The sequence below is a fragment of the Lygodium microphyllum genome, chromosome 5 (genome assembly GCF_053477565.2).
Source record: "Lygodium microphyllum isolate KBCC chromosome 5, Lygodium_microphyllum_v1.1.10, whole genome shotgun sequence".
Classification (NCBI taxonomy): domain Eukaryota; kingdom Viridiplantae; phylum Streptophyta; class Polypodiopsida; order Schizaeales; family Lygodiaceae; genus Lygodium; species Lygodium microphyllum.
Window position 1 is genome coordinate 61988985 of NC_141139.1, and position 20579 is coordinate 62009563.

At 46.0% G+C, this 20579-nt stretch overlaps 1 protein-coding gene across 9 annotated transcripts in view; it reads left to right on the top strand.

The window, feature by feature from the left end:
- Nucleotides 1-20579, top strand: part of LOC148035892 (transducin family protein / WD-40 repeat family protein) — a 64355-nt gene that overhangs the window by 23047 nt on the left and 20729 nt on the right. For 6 of the 9 annotated variants that reach the window (XM_087677913.1, XM_087677917.1, XM_087677909.1 and 3 more), the window contains 5 exons: nucleotides 2198-2264; nucleotides 2426-2664; nucleotides 2748-4311; nucleotides 4406-4882; nucleotides 5032-5226. In XM_087677913.1, the coding sequence (XP_087534039.1) occupies nucleotides 2198-2264; nucleotides 2426-2664; nucleotides 2748-4311; nucleotides 4406-4882; nucleotides 5032-5226 (2542 nt within the window). Of the gene's footprint in view, nucleotides 1-2197; nucleotides 2265-2425; nucleotides 2665-2747; nucleotides 4312-4405; nucleotides 4883-5031; nucleotides 5227-6010; nucleotides 6357-6392; nucleotides 6459-20579 lie in introns of those variants that run through there. The other 3 variants (XM_087677915.1, XM_087677914.1, XM_087677916.1) reach the window with 3 other exon arrangements.

Below are 20579 nucleotides of genomic sequence, written 5' to 3' on the forward strand. Positions count from 1 at the left end.
TCAGACATTTGTGTTTTCAGCATTCTGGCTTCTGGGATTTGCGTTTACTGCTTAGGCCATCTTTTTGGCGTTCAAGGATTGCGCCTCGCTCCCTTGATAGCTGGTGATCATCTTCCTCATCTCCGGTAACGTTTTTGGAGGCTCTGAGAGAGAGAGAGAGAGAGAGAGAGAGAGAGAGAGAGAGAGAGAGAGAGAGAGAGAGAGAGAGAGAGAGAGAGAGAGAGAGAGAGAGAGCATTTTGAAGGTGGAGAATTAGCAAGGAATAGCCATTGTGAAGGATACATTTTGGAGCCACACGTGCATCATTAGCAACTATGGAGCTAGCAGTGGCTCAAAGCAGTGGAAATACATCTACTACCATGTCATATGCATGGGAAGCGTTACATGAGTGAAGGATCATCTTACTCGTGCTAGTGGTAAGGATATTGAGAATTGCCCTAATGTGCGTGATGATGTGTTTGCTCGTTTAGAGCATTGGTGGCAGCAACACCTTGTGGTCAATGTGGCAAATGAGGACAATACTCCACGACAAAGTGCATGTCCTATGGTAACATAGTTGTATTTATTTTTCATGCATTTTTTTACTGAGTACTCTATTTTTTGAGTCTATATGACATGGTTCACTGTTGAGTCTTCAATCTTGACATATGTCGTCATCATTCATGGGCCATGGCATATTTCAATCTTTTATATTATGTTCTAATTTCTAAATTTTGATCTTGAAAGGTTTTAAAACTCACGGATTATGTTTTTGCAGTCTTACTACCTTAAATCTTTGGTAGAATTATGTATACTTGTCAAATCTCTTTTAAAATGACATGTATACCCTATATTGTTGAGAAATATAAGTGTTTGGTGTAGATGTTCAACATATAAATGGTACTACCCATTTATATATGTCTAATATTAAAATATTCCTAGAAATAGATGTAAAATCCATTTCCCGTTTCAGCCTTGGGCCAAAACTTCATTTCGCTACTCCCAAACATGTTTCTATTTCATTGTTTTCGAAACTTTAGGCAACTATGGTTAAGGCCCATAAAAATGCCGCAAAATATTATTACTTGGTGGCCATATCACCCTCTCTTAGGCCCAAAAGGGTGATCGAGGAGAGTGAAAAGAAGACCCAAAAGATCTCACACTAAAGAGACCAAAGAATTGGGCCAAGTTTGTCACATAGGACTGTGAAAGGACCTACCAAGATCATTGAGACAATGGATATCTTGCTTTGAGTTGCTTAAGAGGTCACCCAAGTGAAATTGAGACATCAGACGAAAGGTGCCATGATGGACTGTGGGTCTGCAATGATCACAAAGGTGGTGAACACTCCCATGTGACTTGTTTTCTTTTTTGGATGTTTGACTTCGCTCAATTAGTTCATACAAGTCAAAGAGGGAATTGCTGGAAAGTGTGTGATAGCTGTTTTGCAATGGAAGCTCATGATGAGGTAAAAGGGAACACGGTACACAAACACATGGGTTTTTACTTTGAGAGATGCCCACAAGCATATGTTTTCATCTGTTTGAAGTGCCTAAATCACAAAACCCAAGGACCTGCAAAGGGAATGCAATGAGTGGCATGCTCATGTAGCAAAGCGTCACTTGCATAGTGCTCTTGTAGGAAAATTGTTCATTTGCCAAATGTCCTTTTACAAGGTAAAATTCATGAAGGGTATACAATTGGGAAGGCATGTCAATGTTGAAGACAAAGGAGACAAGCCAAAATCTGAATGTACCACGTGGGGAAAGCAATCCCCTCTCAAACCATGGATGTTGATGCCAAAGGAGGAAAAGGAGCTGAAGTCAGATCAGGTGCTGAAACCTGATATAGAAGAAGCAGAAGATGGATCACCTCTTGGAGCCATACAAAACACCGTACTTTATTTAACTTTTCTGTGTATGTTGAGTACACACCGTCTTTGGGTTGGACACGTCATACGGATTGTAGCTGACTATCCTCATGTACTCCAAATCCCCTGATTTATGTTGCATGAATGTGTTAGTGATTTTCTGATTCTTGAGTTCCACAACTGGCTTGCACAGTAGGCAGTCTTGTAATGCTGAAATCTGTAGCAATCCTACTTGTATGCATGATGAAAATGTTGTGCTGGCATTTATCTCCTGAAGTCTACAAACTGTGGTGTCTATGATTGCTTTGTAATTTTGCAGCTTGTTTATTCTAATTGCATGGTTTTCAGATATGTGGAGGCCTGTGAGAACCATGGCGTGTTGCCAAATATTGACATTCATATTGCAATTTCAAAGGTATCTTTTAAACTAGCTTCAACACTTACGAAAGCTGTCTTATGTAAGGCTTGTGTGGTGTTTTCTCTCTCTCTCTCTCTCTCTCTCTCTCACACACACACACACACACACACACACACACACACACCAAGTTTGACAAATGAGATGGCTATTGATTACAGGCTAAAAGTCAACGCTTAGGGGCCTTGAAATTGTTTTTGGAGCAGTTAACGGAAGCAGATATTATGCCTCTGGTTGATGTTCTTTCCTCTTTGGAGAATTCCGAGTTGAATGCAGTAGATGTTGTACATAACAAAGAAATATCAAATGGCCAAGTTTTATTGAGGATTTTGAGATCCTTAGGACCCAAACTTCGTCTTGTGGATCTAAAGAACATTTCATTTGGGAGAGAGACTTTACGGTATGCATCTGCAGTGGGTTTTTTGTGTATGTTTATTTTATGACCTGAGCTTAGGTTGCTAAGTAATTGGGCATGTCTTACAGGGATCTATTTCATAAAGGATTACAATGCCAAGTGTTGAATTTGAGCTTCTCTCGAGCACGAAAGCTTGACATGATTGGCCAGTTTCCACAGCTGCACACTCTTGTCCTGGACTTCAGCATGTATGTGACTAATCTGCCAGAAGGCTGCTTCAGGGCCATGCCAAATCTAGCCAGATTATCAATGCGTGAAACCAGGATAGCCAATCTCTGGACCAGTTGTGCTGCTTTGTCAAGAGTTCCCTCACTTATTGAGCTACGTTTTCAGAGCTGTGGATGTTGTGAACACACTGGACCATGTGCTGCGATGCTTAAATCAGAAAAGCCATCTCAATTTTCAGAGAATGGCAGGCATGTGGGCAATGCATGGCACATGGACACAACACCTATGAACATTGATGACTTTGTGAGTGTTGATTCAGAGAGGTCTGATTCATCAAATACAGATGATTATGTTACTTCAAACACGGATGATTATATTGTTGATGATTTATTCTCAGATGATGATTCAGCCATGATGCTACAGCCCATTCATACATCTGGTGAAGATTCTTCAGCTGATAGTGAAGTAGAACCAGAGGGACATCTCCTGGAGACAATGAGTGTAGAGGAGGATTTAAATTATCAAGGTGATGTTGAATATGAGAGAGACCATGCAGTAGACACTTCTAATGGAGTAAGTGGACAACTTGACCAGAATGTAAAAGATGATTATCGAAATCCTGGAAATGGGCTGCTCAAGAGTGCCGAGGGTGAAGGAGAAACATCCATTGGAGCAGGCAATCCAAGTTCTTTTTGCCTTGAGGCGGCTAATATATGCTCTAGAGAAACCCCTGAGACAGTAGATGCAACAGAGAGCACCCATTCATCACACTCGGGTCCTAGCTTTCCAGACAACTTCAGATTTAGAAGTATGTCAGAAAGTAGCCATGATGAAGAGGAGCTTCAAAGCTCAACTACCATACAGAGAGGCCGGGTGCTTTTAAGACGTGGTAGATTCCATCACCCCTCTCGTATATGTTATGAGAAAAATTATAGAGAATTTATGATTGCAAGACTACCTGGACTAAAGGTACTGGACAATGTAGCAGTAACTCCTGCAGAAAGGGATAAAGCACGGATAGTTTTCCAAGAAAATTTTGAAATTTGTCCGAATAATCGTAGTGAAAGGGAGAGTATAGTAGACATGTTGAAGAGTAGAGAAACATCAAGCTGGATTTCTCCAGCTCCATCATGTAAAAGGAGGAGGATAGGCATGGTAGGAAGTGGACGAACTGGTGTAGCATTTACTAGATCTATGTGTGCATTAAAAATGGCAGCATGTGCATGGCCATCTTGTGTTCCTATATGTAAGCTAAAGAAGTCCAATCCGGAACTGAGTAAGAAGTGTTGGCCACGCCAATTTGAATATCATCCAACTGATCCTAGCCTGATGGTTTTTGGAACGCTTCATGGTGAAGTGGTTGTAATGAATCATGAAAGTGACAAGTTGGTGGGCCATGTGCAGTCAACTGGGGCTTCACACAGTATTCTTGGCCTGTGCTGGCTGAACAAGGATCCAAATAAGGTGCATTAGCTTGAGAATGTGTTTGGGATTTTGTACTGAATATAGTGATTGGATAGATGTAAACTATACTAAAGCTTTGTTGCTTGTGTTTCAGCTGATTGCTGGATCTGATAATGGTTCATTACAGCTCTATGATGTTAACCGAATGCGCTTGGGAAGATCATTAAGTGAAAGTAGAAAGTCAGGTTTTAACACAATGCCATCACGTGGAAGCCCTGCTATCTATACATATGAACGGTTCGATCAGCTGACTTCTGTACACATAAATTCTTCTGATGAGTACTTTCTTGCCAGTGGTTATTCAAGGCATGTTGGTTTGTATGATCTTTGCACTGGGAAGCAGCTTCAAATCTTCAATGATCTGCATCAGCAACACATCAATGTGGTCAAATTTTCTCATCATTCCCCACACCTTTTTGCCACTTCATCATTTGACAAGGAGATCAAAATGTGGGATTTAAGGCAAAGGGTAACTAAACCGCTATATACTGTTCAAAGCACTGGGGGCAATGTTATGGTCTGCTTTTCTCGAGATGATCATTATCTTCTATCATCAGCTGTTGATAATGAGGTAAAGTGAGTGTCTAAGGGTGTGACTTATAAGGTGACTGTTTTTGTATGACTATTTATAGTTGATATTTAAATCACACAGGCTGAGTATTGGTTATACCACGTGCAGTCTTGTCGATCTAAGTGAAGTGTGTGTTTACTGTGTTTCAGGTGAGGCAGCATTTGGCAGTGGATGGAAGACTGCATATGAAGTTCGATATTCCCCCTGCAGGCAGTAGCCAAAACTATACAAGATCATACTACATGAACGGACGAGATTATATAATCACAGGAAGCTGCGAGGAGAATGTTGTTCGCATTCACTGTGCTCAAACAGGACGACGCTTACGAGACTTGGCATTGGAGGTAAGGAAGACATGCTTTAGCTGTCTGCATTCGTGATTTTTTAGCCCTTGGCTGTGAAACGAGACAGCCTTGTAATGTGTTGATCTGTATTTGTCTTTTTGTTCTGAACAATGGCTGGGTATCTTGCATATTCATGATTCTGTAGTCCTTGGCCATGAAAACAGTACATCCTTATTATATGCTGATCTTTATTTATCATTTCGTTCTGAACAATGGTCTTCATGACATTGCATGATGTTCTCTACGTAGTAGTTGTGCCAAGAACATATACCAAAGTGAAGCATCTCTAGACTACGCACAAATGGTACTCTTGGAGCATCAAACCATCAAGCTTGACATGGGCAAGAAATGTGACCCACATCAAGCATCCGCATTATGCAGGAGTTGTGTGTAGCAGGTACAGCTGCCAGTAGCTGAACCACCAGGGGCAGTCAGTGAGACTGGTCAAACCAGCCAAAGGTTGGACCTTTGGTTGGTTGGAAAAGATGATGCCTATAAGTGCGTCTAGGCAGCTCATTCACCCACTGGGACTACTTGATTGGCATCCAAGGACGGAGCAAAGGGGTGCGCATGTCCACTCGGTTGAGCCTCTTTGGCTTGTGTGTGACCATGGGACTATCATTGCAGGGCAGGTGCTCTAGGTCAGACTAGATATTCAAAGGCCTTTTAAAGCTTTAAAATCAATACAAAGTGCTCATTGCCTTTAAAACTCATGCATGCCTTGTGTGCCAAGTGACTTTTGTGCATGAAACTCATGTGCCTCCTTGCTGTGAAACCTTGTTAGCTAGTTTTGCAGGATTTGTAAAGCATGGAGTTGGTCTTGGGATTCCATTGTGAAGCCCCCAAACTTTGTGTCTTGTGAACCTTGAAGATGGACCATGGGAGACAAACTGTGGGTGCCTCCTGTGACATGAGGGTCCTATTCTGGGCAACTATGTAAAGGTGAAACTGAGTCATTCACCAGACTTGGTACGGGGTTCTTCAATTGGAATCCTCAATGTCTAGATATTCGAGTGGAAAATTTGGGTTTTTGTTAGAGTCACCTTCCATTGTGTGAATCTTTATCAAATTTGTGCAAATTCAGCAATTTCTCCGATATTCACGTGCAAACTTTGGGGAATTTTATCCAAGTCGCTCAATTTGACTCTGATTTTGACAAATTTCAGCTTGCTGACCCAACATTTCTGTGTTTAAATGCTTGAACAACATCTACATCGACATTTGCATCAATTGTAAGCTCTTTTTCATCTCATTTTATTTTTTAGTTAATTATTTTCGCATGCAAGTGCTGGGACAGCAGCTCCCTTGTCCATTTTTGGACAAATTTGTTCAGTTGCCTATGTTTGGTGAGCAAGGCCACACCCCAAACCGGAAACATGGGTATATTTTCAATCCATTTTTCAGAAGTGTTTCATAATTGACGATCGGATTGAAAATTTTCGTAAATTGTTTGAGCTTGATATGGGGAAGAAAACCTTGGATGCGCATTTGTATGAATTCGGCTTTGAATGATCCTTAGATGTTGCTCTACATGCGTTATCTTTTTGGGTTGCCATTGGACCACAAGAATTTGATGCTTCGAATCCATTGCATTCACTAGAGAACATCGATAAATATGGCAAAAAATTTTATAATACTTTGGCTGCAAGTAGAGGCAACTAGATCCCATTGAGTGGTCTCCATCCACCTTCAAGCACAAACAAACCTTCTATCCCAATAGCAACTCATCAGTTACATTTGGAGTTATGCAAGAAGGACGATAAGTGCAAAGTAACTCGTAGCGAGGATTACTCTAAGGGTCATTGCTTTGCATGCCATCAGACAGGGCACTTTCATGGTGACAGAGAGCATCCTTAGGATATGAAGGTGAAGTTTGCTTCAAAAGCAAAGCCTTTATTAAATATTGTAGAAGCTCTAGGTATTTCTGTTGAATTTTTATCGGAAGATTGTTTTATTAATGCAAGTAGTTGTAATGGTTGCTCCATAAATACAAATGTGTTCAATTTTCTTTTCTCGATTGGTGCAGAAACTTCAGCTTCATAGAGTATCCACTGACCTAGCATATTATGTCTGTTATGCATAGGGCCCCATTGTGAATTGTTGGGATCAAATGGTACTAAGCTTGGATCTTTCAATCCAATAGTACCATGAGTCTCTAGACTTTGGATTGATAAGCCTTGACCATGTCAATGTCATTATTGGCATGCCATGGTTTTGTTAGCGAGATCAGGTCCTGGTTGGGCAGCCATTCGGACTGCACAGTCGGACTGCCACGTGGCAGTCCGACCTGTTTCAAGACAGTCGGCTGCATTTAATGCAGCTGACCTGCATATTTTGGCGCCTAGTTTTTTGGCTATTTATAGCCGACTTTTCATCGGTCTTCAGTCACTTTTGTACGCAGGTTCCAGGCTGGAGATACGTGCAGATTCCGTCTCTATTCGCAGATTTCAGACAGGAGATCGTGCAGACTGCAGTGGGCTTCGAGGTGAACAGCAGGTTGCATCGTTGAGGTGGAGACACGCAGTCCAGCGCACTGTGCCCGTGTATATATCTGCATATCTTTGTATACAGCACACTTATACAGCAGATCTTCATCTTCCACTATCTCTTTCTCTCTCCTCTCTCTGCGTTCTCTCTCTTTCAGTCTTACACTTCCGCATCGCTGCACTCTGACATGGTACCAGAGTAGTGTAGAAGGGCTGGCTGAGTGAAGAACGAACCTGAAGAGGAGTTTCCATCACGACACAAGGCTGCGTTTCCAGCGTTTGAGAGCGAGCGGGAGGGCTGCGCCTCGAAACAAGGCTGAAGCGAGCGTGGGCGCGCGGGAAAGGAGTCCAGTTGGTGGATTTGCTGCTGTTTGCTGTTGTTTGGAGAGGATGAAGGCTGAGTTTTCAGTCTTCAAGTGCAGGTTTTGCTTTTTCATCGCCTCCGACGGGTGAAGAAGGTTCGGGACGCGGAAGAAAGAGCCCTAGCAGGCTGCGTTTTCATAGTCAGAGGGGGCTGCTTCTGCGTTTGTGAAGGCATTACAGGTGAAGATGTCTACAGAGATTGACTTGGAGTTCCAGACGATCATGGACCGGAAGGTGCCTGCCTTACCAGCTTTTCCCGCAGATCAAAAGCTCGATGGCGACAACTACCGCATTTGGCGTGTGATGATGTTGGCCATCCTTGAGTTCTACGATTTGGCAGAGCTTGTACAGGAGGAGATCGACCGGCCCTTGGTGCGAGATGAGTCCAAACTCTCTTTCGATGCTCGTGCGGAGTTGGCCAAGGCACAGTCTCACTGGGACAAACTGAATGTCCGGATTCGTTCTTTTCTTTTTCTGTCTTGTACTACAGCCGTGATAGCCCACATCGAGCACTTGACGGTGGCTCGGGAGATATGGCTGGAGCTTGATCAGATGTATAACCGGATGACCCTTATGAAGCGGGTTTCTTTGGAGGTGCAGATGCGGACCTTGTCCGTGAACAAGTCTTCCTCGTTGTAGGAGCACATCAACAAGCTTAGACAGCTTCAGATGCAGGTTTAGAATGCAGGGAAGCCGATTTCCTCCGAAGACATGGCGATCACACTCTTGTCCTAGTTGCCGCCAGATTCGGTGCTTTCTACTCCGCCCTTATTGCTTCGGGGCGTGAGTCTACTCTTCGGTGAGAAGAGCTGGTTCCTATGGTCTTGGACCAAGAGGAACAACTGAAGGGACAGCATATTTCCAAGTCGGAAGCCTTGACAGGTCAAGCCTCTCAGAAGAAGGGGAAGGACCAAAAGAAGAAGAAGGAGGACAACAAGTCAAAGAAGGACAAGGACAAAGACTCCACATGCCATATTTGTGGAAAGACTGGCCATTGGAAGAAGGATTGCCTTGACAAAGACAAGGACACCAACAAGAAGGACACAAAGGATTCTGGAATGGTGGCTGCACCCTCATCAGCTGTGTTTCTTCATCTAGCTGCCATTGAGGACTCTACACCGAATGCTTCTGATGCTGCGATGACAGCTCCCTAGGCTCGAGAGTGGATCGTTGACAGTGGTGCCTCTTGGCACATGACTCCTTCATCAGATGGTGTTGCCCAGTTGCGACCTTTGCGTGGGCAGATTCTCATTGGAGATAGCTCTTCGGTGTCTATTGCAGGACGGGGTGAGATGCAGCTTATTCCAGATGGACATGGTGGTACCCATACCTCAGAGGTCTTGCATGTGCTAGGTTTAGGGTATCATCTACTTTCGGTTCATAAGATTTGTTCCCTTGGACTTTTGGTGGAGTTTGACTGTGATTCGGTGCGCGTCCTTGATCATGGGTCAAGGAAGGTTCTCTCCTCAGGATATGAGGAGAAGGGCATCTACAAATTGACGTCTTCTACCGCCCTCCCTACTCTTCTTCTTACCTCTCAGACACAGTCAGAACTATGGCATGCTCGGTTTGGTCACCTCAACTATGATTATCTTTGGAGGGCGTCACGTGGACAGCTTGTTCGAGGGTTGCCGGACATAGTGGTGAGCCAGTAGCCCTGCGTCTCCTGCATTCGTGGGAAACAGCATAGGGATGCGATTCCCGACAAAGCTTTGCGGCGGTCTACTTCACCGATGGAGCTTGTATCTACGGATCTTTATGGCCCTATGAGGAACGAGTCCCTGAGAGGGAGCTCGTACTTCATGTTGATCGTAGATGACTACAGCAAGATGACATGGGCCTACTTCTTGGCGTTGAAGTCAGAGGCTTTCTCCCACTTCAAGGATTGGCTTCTCTTTGAGGAGAACCAATTAGGCCGGCGATTGAAGACCTTGCGATTCGACAAGGGTGGTGAATTTGTTTCTAATGAGTTTGCTCGTTTCTGTGCAGATAAAGGTATTCACCAGGAGTTTGCTAATACCAACACTCCTCAAGAAAATGGCATTTTTGGACGGAAGAACCGAAGTGTGATCGAGATGGCGCGCACCATGATGGAGCACCGACAGACACCTCAGTTTTTGTGGGCCGAGGCTGTGGCTACTGCAGTCCACATTCTTAACCGATCCCCCACTTCGGCCGTTGATGGGATGACACCTTTTGAGGCTTACTTTGGGACTAAGCCCGATGTTTCTTATTTTAGGGTTTTTGGGTGTGATGCCTATGTTCACATTCCCAAGACTCATCGTGATAAATTTGAAGCAGCTTCCCGAAGACAGGTGTTTGTTGGCTACAGCTCTCAGTCCCAAGGCTATCGTTTGTATGATCCCGTCAAACGGGATGTGTACACGAGTCGAGATGTGCGGTTCGTAGAGGTTCCGGCCATAGCAGCGGGTGAGGAGCATCCCGTTCTTAGAGATCCAGGGGAGAGTTGGGCTCCTGAGACAGTTCCTTTGGAGTCCGCGCCTTTTGATTCCGATTCTGTTTCCGATACAGAGTCTACTGTTCCACCGGTCACCCCCAAGGAGTTACCACCGGTGGATATCCCAGCGTCTTCAGCTGATGGAGAGAGACGAGGAGAGGTCCGGCCTCCTCCTCCTTGGGCCCGTGACACACTTCGTGATTCAGGGATCGAGGGGGTCCCTGAGGAGTGGGGATTGCAGGATGGTCCGCGGCGGTCACGAAGGCACCAGGCACATTCTACGGAGCTTGTTTGCTCTAACTATTGTTTGATGACCCGTGTTATGCAGGATCGAGAGCCCACCTCCGCGAAGGAGGCTTTACAGTCCGCATCATGGAAGAAAGCTATGGAAGCCGAGTTGGAGGCTATTGAGAGGAATGGCACTTGGTCACTCGTACCTCGCCCCCCGAATAAGAAGGTGATTGGTGTCAAATGGGTCTTCAAGACCAAGTACCTTAGTGATGGTTCTTTGGACAAGCACAAGGCTCGCCTTGTTGCTAAAGGTTTTGCACAGCGCCCAGGGATTGATTGTCATGATACTTTTGCCCCCACTGCTCGTATGGCGACTATTCGAGGTGTTCTTGCCTTGGCTGGCCATAGGAGATGGCCTGTCTACCAGCTGGATGTGAAGTTGGCCTTCCTCAATGGTGATTTGAAGGAGGAGATCTATGTCGAGCAGCCTCCTGGCTTTGGATCTTCAGATGGGCAAGTTTACAGGTTGAAGAAGGCCTTGTATGGCCTCAAGTAGGCTCCGCATGCATGGAACGAGAAGATTGATTCGTTCCTTCAGTCACAGTTGGGATATCGGCTTTCCAAGGCCGATCCGCAGCTTTATGTCCACACTTCCGAGGCTGGTTGTGTGCTTTTTGTGTTGTATGTTGATGATTTGATTGTCACAGGTGATCATGCACAGAAGGTCACAGAGACGAAGGTAGCTATACATCAGACGTTCGAGATGACGGATTTAGGTCTACTCCATTTCGTCTTGGGCCATGAGATTTATCAGTCTCAAAGGGGAATTTTCATCTCTCAGCAGAGATATGTACAGGAGCTCTTGGTTTCTTTTGCGATGGAGAATTGTCGGACCATTTCTACTCCTATGGATCCGAACTGGAAGGCCACTTCACATTCAGCTTCTCTCGTGGCGGCTGCTTCCCACTATCGTCAGTTGATTGGATCATTGATTTGGCTCCTCAACACTCGTGTTGATCTTTGTTTTGCTGTTGGGCTCTTGGCGGGGTTCATGAGTGAACCTCAGATGGTACATTGGCAGGCTGCCGAGAGGATACTTCGGTATTTGAGGGGGACATCTGATTTAGGGATTCATTATCGAGCAGGCACAGGTGGTTCAGATCTTGTACTTGCAGGTTGGAGCGACTCGGATTGGGCTGGTGATGTGGACCACAGGCGGTCTACAACAGGTTAATGTTTTACCTTGGGTGCAGGTGTTATCTCATGGAGTAGCAAGAAGCAGCCCATGGTAGCCCTTTCATCTACTGAGGTGGAGTATCGGGCCGCGTCTTCCACCACCTGTGAGGCTGTGTGGCTTCGGAGATTGTTGGAGGAGCTTGGCTGCCCCCAGACTCGTCCTACTTTGCTATGATGCGACAATGAGAGTTGCATTGCCTTGGCACGGAATCCTGTTTTCCATGCCCGGACGAAGCACATAGAGATCCAGTACCACTTCATCCGAGAGAAGCTTCTAGATGAGACCATCGTTGTGGAGTACTGCAAGACGGAGGACAATCTTGCAGATTTGTTTACGAAGGCACTTCCCCAGGCTCTACTTCGGAGACATGCCAGATCCCTTAGGTTTCTGCCCCGCCGAGGCTCCGAGAGGGGGTGTTAGCGAGATCAGGTCCTGGTCGGGCAGCCAATCGGACTGCACAGTCGGACTGCCACGTGGCAGTCCGACCTGTTTCAGGACAGTCGGCTGCATTTAATGCAGCCGACCTGCATATTTTGGCCCCCAGTTTTTTGGCTATTTATAGCCGACTTTTCAGCAGTCTTCAGTCACTTCTGTACGCAGGTTCCAGGCTGGAGATATGTGCAGATTCTGTCTCTGTTCGCAGATTTCAGACAGGAGATCGTGCAGACTGCAGCGGGCTTCGAGGTGAACAGCAGGTTGCGTCGTTGAGGTGGAGACACGCAGTCCAGCGCACTGTGCCCGTGTATATATCTGCGTATCTTTGTATACAGCACACTTATACAGCAGATCTTCATCTTCCACTGTCTCTTTCTCTCTCCTCTCTCTGCGTTCTCTCTCTTTCAGTCTTACTCTTCCGCACTGCTGCACTCTGACAGGTTTTTTAATAAATATTTTTCTTTGTACATGGACTATAAAACCCATGTATTATCTTTTGAACTTGGTTGTCGCTATTATGTGATCAAGGGCTATTCATCCTTTGATATCACTGAAACTAATGTACATATGATATCAACTTTTGTAATATAGTAGATGTTTTCGTGATCCAGATGTCGTTACTTATGTTTATTTCATTGAAAAAGTTCAATAATTTGGGTTACAATATAATGCAATAATAATGTTAATGTGAATAAATATTTGGATCCAATTCTATATGGGTATGTTGATGTTGTTCCGTTTGTATTATGCGATGGAATTTTGTAATCTTGTAGTACATTAGACCATAGGATCAAGATATTACCCAGTAGCTATTCCATCTCTTGGCAACCTTATAGGGTTAGCCCAAAAAAGGAGGATGAGATAGGTAGAAAACTTTACGATTACTTAGACAAGGGTTTTATTGAACTGAGTAAATCTCCATGGGACGTACGTGCCCTTCTCGCTAAAAAGAAGGATGGCATGATGCGCTTTCGTATTGATTACAATGATTTCAATAAGGTGATCATACTAATAAATATCCATTACCTCGGATGGATGACCTTATAGATTAACTTCATGATGCAGAATATTTTTCCAAGTTTGATATTAGGTTTGTTATCACCATTAGATATGTATAGCTTTAGAAGATTCTCGAAAGCTACGTTTTAGATGCGGTATGAATACTATCAAATTTTTAATCTGCCTTTTGGATTAACTAATGCTTCCCTAACTTTTGAGTAAACAATGAATGATTTGTTTCATTCGTATCCTGAAAAGTGGATAGTCATTTTTCTCGATGACATACTTATTTATAGTAAGTCATTGGAGGAGTATGTGAACCATATCATCTTACATCTTTTAAGACAAGAGCAGTTGTTTGCAAAACTATCAAAGTGTGAATGTTTTTGCATGGAGGTATTGTATCATGGACATTTCACATTGATCGGTGGCATTCAAGTTGATTTCGAAAAGATTTGAGGAATACCCGATTGACTGATTTCGAGAACCATAAAGCAAGTAAAATCTTTTCTGGGTTTTACTGGATTTTTTTGAAAGTTTATTAAGGACTATGCTTATATTGTTGAACCCTTTAAACATTTGCTTAAGGTTATTCGAACCAAGAAAAAAATACATTGGTCTTCAATTGTTTGGACTAGTGAGCTGAATCCATGTTTTCAAACATTGAAACGGTTTTTTTTTTTTGCAAATTAAGTGTGGCTAATTATATTACTTCAGAAAAAACCTTGAATACAAAGAAGTGCTCATGCTCAACAGACTAGCTGGAGCTAATGCAAAGTCACAGATATATCAAATATACAGGCCTCTCAGGGCGGTCTAGGAGGGATTGGGGCAAGAAGCCATGGAGGGGGGGTGTATCGCCATTTGGGGCTGCCTGCCTGAATCACGAAAAACAAGTCCTCGCAGCCCCAAGTGCGCATGAAGCGAAATTGGAGCTCTTGACGAGATCGAGACTTGCCTTGCACCGGTCCCATCAGCCGCGAAGGGAGTGGATGATGGAGATTTAGAGCTCTGCCAAAGTCGCTTGTATAGAAAGTCTCTCTTCTCCAAAAACCTCTTGACATCGTACCTTCCAAATGTGTCATCTAGTGAGACTCCCTATGATCTCCCATATCTTTGTGGCGTTTTATCTCCTCCTGGCAACCTGGGGGGCTTTGAATTAGGGCCTTACGGAGGCCTTGCCACACACGAAGTAGACTACGTAGGAAGGGGGACCTGATTTGGGCCGTCGTGAAGATCCATCTCAAGGACGGTCTCCAATCCCTGCCAAGCCTTGGTCTGCACTCTTGGTGACCCTCTTGTAATAGGACCTTCCAAGTTTGCCCTCTTGGTGTGAGACCGCGGACTATAAGCTTACCAAAATGGGCCATACTCTGATACTCTGGGTCAATGATCCCAAGCCCTCCCTCTGACCGATGCCGAATGATGGTTGCCCACGCCACCTTGGCTTGAGAGTCCTTGGAACGGTCTGACTTGGCTTAGAGAAAATTTCGCACTAGGTGGCGAAGCTGACTTACACAGGACGAGGAGAAGCACCAACATGAGGCGATGTACCAAGCTGTCGCTAGAAGGACTTGGTTGACCATCAGGGCTCCGCGTGCTAGGGAGAGGCGAGCAATACTCCCAATAGGTCAGCTTTCTCCGAATAGAGTCGAGGATTGGAAGAAACTGTTGGGTGGGAGCGATATTGAGTTCCACCTGGAACCCTAGGTAACGGACGGTTTGCCCTCTGCACATCCATCTAAATCCCAAGTGAATGCTCCACTCTGTACTAGAGTCAACATTTATAAGGAAACCAATCGACTTCCGCCAATTGATTTTCGCTCCCGCTACAATACAAGACACCTCGAGAGCTAGTCTCATGCTCTCCAGCATCAACTCATCATCCTCTATGTTAAGTGTTGTATCATTTGCATACTCTGAGTCTAATAACTCCATCTCCTGTCTCACCGGAAGTCGCAGGCCGCGTAACCCCCTCACATGTGATCCGAGGAAGTGAGACATCGCCTCTGCAAAGAGTAGGAACAAATATAGGGTTAGTGGGCAACCTTGCCGTACCGATCTCTCCAGCCGAAACTCCTCCCCTCTCTTGCCACCTATGAGAACCTTGCTGGTAGCCGATCTATGAAGTGTGGAGACCCCATGGATCCATGCCTGGGGGAATCCCAACCTCTCCATGGTGACCTTCAAGAAGTCCCAGTCCACCCTGTCATAGGCTTTGTCGAAATTCAAGAGTAGTATAGCCAATCCTTGATCATTGTGCTAGGCCCACTCTGTTGCCTCAAAGAAGGCAAAGACATTGTCTAGGATGCTCCTATCTTGGACAAAGCTTGTCTGTGTGGCGTAAATGATGTTTGGAAGCACGGGGCGGAGTCGCCTACTAATCATCTTTGCCAGTGCCTTATAGGCAACTGGCAACAGGGTGATCGGTCTCCACTGGGATAGCTCCAACCGGTCTCCCCCTTTGGGGAGGAGACTGATAAGACCTGCCGATAGACTCCCTGGCATCTGACGTGACCTGAAAATCTCTTGGAAAGCCAGCAATAAGGGGTCCTTAACTACCTCCCACTAGGTGGTGAAGAAGGCCTTAGAGACACCATCCTCTCTCGAGCGTTTCTGCCCGTCCTGTGTGTGGAAAGCCTCCTCTAATTCCTTCTTTGTGAAGGGGTCTAGGAGGGAGCATCCCATCTCCTCTATGACAAGGGACGGGATGTGATCCCACACCTGCTGTTTGCAACGCTGTCCTCTGGTTGAGACCGTCTCTTGCTGGAAAAGGTGTCTATAGTATTCGATGGCAATCTCCATCACCTCGTTTGGGCTACAACAAATCCTCCCATACTGATCCCAAAGGCTGCATATCTGCTCTCTTGAGGTGCGGGGCTGGTGTGCCTGAAAAAACTCATTGCACATTGTGTCCCCCTTCCGTGCCAAGAAGGCTACTGAGGTGCGGAATGAGAATTCCAAGCGCTTGTCGTCTAGGCCCAACGATGGCTGCTCGTGCGCGCACTCCTTGTGCATGGAGAATAGGATCCCCTAGTGTCTCGTGTAGTAATCTTACCGTGGTTGCTAGGTCCCACCAGAGTGCTCTCTCCTCCTCCTAGCTCTGCTGCCTGGCCTGTAGGGTCTCCTGGCAGATACTGCTCAACTCGGCTAGGACCTTTGCAACCTCCTTTGCGATCCGGTCCCTCCTGCCTCACTCCCTAGGGAACATCTGCTCAATGTGTCTCTTTATCTCCTCCCTCTTGTAGATCGAGTCAAGAATCCGACATGATCATGTACCTAGGGAAGATGCTAGGGGACAAGTGTTAGGAGGACCAGGCAGTGATCGGACAGAGTGGTGCCAGCCAACTGCCCTATCTGGCCTCCGCAAGAGCATCCCCACTCTCCCACATAGAACCTGTCTAACCGCTCCAGCAAAACTCCGCCTAGCCGTGTGTATCCCCACGAGAAGTCCAACGACCTTTCCCTCCTATGGAAAGCTGGGTCTCTCCAAGCGTTGCAAGCTTTTATTGCCAGTAGGAAGACCTCCCATGTCTCCTGCTCCTCCCTTGCCATGCCCTAGTAGTTTCTGCCTCTACCTTGTTGGTCCTCTAAGGCCTCTAGGTTGTTGAAGTCTCCTCCAACAATCTGGGAGTCCACCTTTGGGAGTCCTGCTACAATCTCCACCTAGAACCTGCTGCGTGCCCTGATCTCAGTGGGGGCATAGACATTGAGGACTCCAAGGCATGAGTCCCCAATATCCAATCTGATCCATAGAACCCTCCTTGCCACAATCATCCCATGGTCTCGTGTCCCGTACACAGGGAGACTTGGGCCAATAGAGGTGCATACCCCTCCACTCCTGCCGTGGGCACCGATGGAGTGCTCCTAGTAAGTGTGTGACTTGCCCGAGAGTACCTTCTCTACCCGGTGGGCCTGGATGGGAGTGAGCTTGTGCTCCTGTAACAATAAGATGTCGATCCATCCGGCTAGGGTAGGTTGCAGTTCCCGCTGAACGATCAACTTCTTGGAACCATGTGTTCCACTATAGTGGAGGCTGTTCACATTCCAGGATGCAAGATGTAAGCTCATAGGGAAACTTGTGACTATCTGAACAATTATCTGTTCGGTGTGGAGGTTGCTGACAAAGAAGAGGAGCTATGAGACATGCGGATACGCTTCGCTGTTGGCGTGGACGGTGAACTCCATTCCCCCATGCTAGCCCTCGGGCGAACCATGGGGTTGATGGATGCCTTGGTGGTACCACCAGGGTATCTATCAACCAGGTTGAGAGATGGGACTCTATGCATTGGTAGAACCGGGCCGCCTGTGCTAGGGACCACTCGATCACATCCATCAGAGCTCTCCATTGCAGGGGGGATAATGCTCAGATATGGGACCTCGACTCCAGCCCACCAATTGATATCCATCATGCAACCTGGCCACTGCTGGGAGAAAAGTGTCAGTCCTCCTCCCATCCACTAGGAAATGTGATTCGCCACTTGGCTGTTCACCTCCTCCTCTATCTGAGGTATCCTCCAGTCTCCCGTGTGAGAGGTTTGAAGGAAGAAAGCGTAGTTTGGTTCATCTGGTGGTGCTAGTAGATGGACCTTGCCGCTCCTTGACTTGCGTACCATGAAGATTCCCACTTCCAGGGGTGGTGGGAACTCTTCGCGCTCTGCAACTCTCAGATAGGACCACGGCCTGCCATTGCAAAAAAACTCGTGTGGACCCGTGTAAAGCCGTCTGCATCCACCTGTGGGCCTATCGGCGAGGCCGCCTTGGCTCCAAAGTCCGTGCACTCTGCTGCTTGATGCCCAAAGTCATGGCAACGCCGGCTCTGCCTTGGCTACCCGGTCACAATAACCTGCTGCCTGAAAGAGTGTCGGCCGGCCTCGATCTCTAGAAACTATGGTATATATTTTGTCTCTTTCACTGCCACCTGTACCTTTGGGACTCCTGTGGCTGCCACTGTGTCCGCGAAAGAGGCAGGAAGGACCATACCGAAGAGTCGTCCAAAGTCTTCCACCAACTGGCGATACTCTATCGCCAGTCCTGGGAAGAGTAGGGTGACCGTGTGTCTAAGGAACCTGTTGTGGAGCGCGAAAGCCTCCACTATGAAACCACTGTACTAGGGAACCATGTAGATGACCCCCTTTGTGGAAGCGTAGGATGAACTGGCCAGTAGCTCACAAGCTACATCTATCGAGGCGAGTTGTTGACCCATGAGAACCGCCTCCACGATCTGCACTATGCCAATGCGCAACGTGGAATGAAGCCAATCCTGAAGCTGGGCCCTGGATGGAGAGTGTCCTACTACCTGACCGAAGATCATTGTTTCTTTAAGCTCCAGCTTTGTGGCACGGACGGCTAAGAGTTGTTCCTCAGAGAGGACTATGCACAAGGTGTTTGACTGGGGGGCACTCCCAGAATACACCGACGTCTGATCAGAGGTTTCCATTGCGCGTTTCTGCTGAGAACCTACCAATAACGCCATTGTGCTATTGGAAGGGGGGGGGGGTGTTGCTGCAAATGGAGGGAGCAACGGGAGGGGGGGGGGGGTAGTCGATGGCGAGGAGGGGGGCGGATGCTCCTTTTGGCGGTGGGGAAGGCATTGGTCTCCACGGATGGCCGGATCCCGACGAAACACGTGAGTAGAGGCTACCGGACAGGGACCGCAAGGCTAGGGAGGCGGGGGCACTGCGGGGGGGGGGGGGGATATATAGTGCAGCGCGTCAAGGTGGAGAGAAGGCGCAACACAGCGGGGGAGGGGGCGACAGAGGATGAGCTGGCAGGACAGGGGGGGCGCCTGAAATCTCGACTAATTTTTCTCTTTCTCTCAAAGGATGTTTAATGTTGTCAAAATGATATTCACTTTGGTAAGATTTGACAACTAGTTCAAGTGGGACCTAGCAGTTGAAGAAGCTTTGGTGGTCTGGACACTCGAAAGCTAGCTATTGAGAGAAAGATGGCGGAAAAGTAGTCCATTCATAATGGATTACTTTTTAAATATGGCAAAGTGTGTATGCTTGATGATCAGGATATATGCAAGAAAATTTTGTAGGAGTGTTATGATGCACTAAGCATTGAATACATTGGCATATATTGGACTTTGGCCTCAGTTACTCACTACTTCTATTGCCTGCATACCAAGTCTATGATTGTGTCTTATGTGCATGATTGCCCGCAGTCAGCTTAATAAAGTTGAACGGCACAAATAAGCAAGGGTATTACATCCTTTACAAATTCCTAGTAGAAAGTGAAGTAGCGTTTCTATGGATTTTGTAGTAGGATTACTCCATGTGAATTGAGGTCATTATACAATTTGGGTTATGAGTGATCAATGGATGAAAAGGACTCGGTTCATTTCCATAAAGATGATTGTGAAAATCCATGAGTTGGCTGGTCTCTTTGTTGAGCATCTCTATGGACTTTCAGGTTTACCCAATCAAATAATCAATGATCAAGATTCTAAGTTCACTAGCCATTTCTATCAAACAAATTTTTAAAAATTGGATACTAGATTGTCTGTGTTGTCATTGGAGCATCTTGAGACCGATGGATAAATTGAGAGGACAAATCAAAATATGGAGGATATTTTCAGGTTGCATTCCGTGTGTGATAGTACGTTCCGTACGGTATTGTACTGTATGTTCATTCTGTATGGTATGATATGTTTTGCATGCATTCGAACTGTCTAAAAACAAGTTTTAAAATGTCTGTTGGCATGTTTTTTAATAGGGCTGTTACACATTTAAATTTCTCTTCTTTTACACTTCTCCCTCTTCTCTTCTCCGTCACCTCAGACCTTATAAAAGGGCACACCCCTCCACATTCCCCTCTCCCCCTTGCCTCCCTGTATTTAAAAAAAAAAATCTCACCACACAAATTAGTTTCTCCCTCTCCCTCTTCCTTTCCCTCACCTTCCTTTCTCCCTCTCCCTCTTCCTTTCCCTCACCTTCTCTTCCTATCGTCTCCCTCTTTCTCTCTCATTGTTTGCCTTTGTTTCTCTCTCTCTCTCACACACACACACACACACACGTTTTTAAGTTTCACTCATACATATTATATCATATCTCTCTTTCTCTCCCTTTTCCAAATCCCTCTTCTCCTTTCTCCTCATTCTTCTCCACAATCCCTAGGCCTCTTTATGAAGCTTTTCACG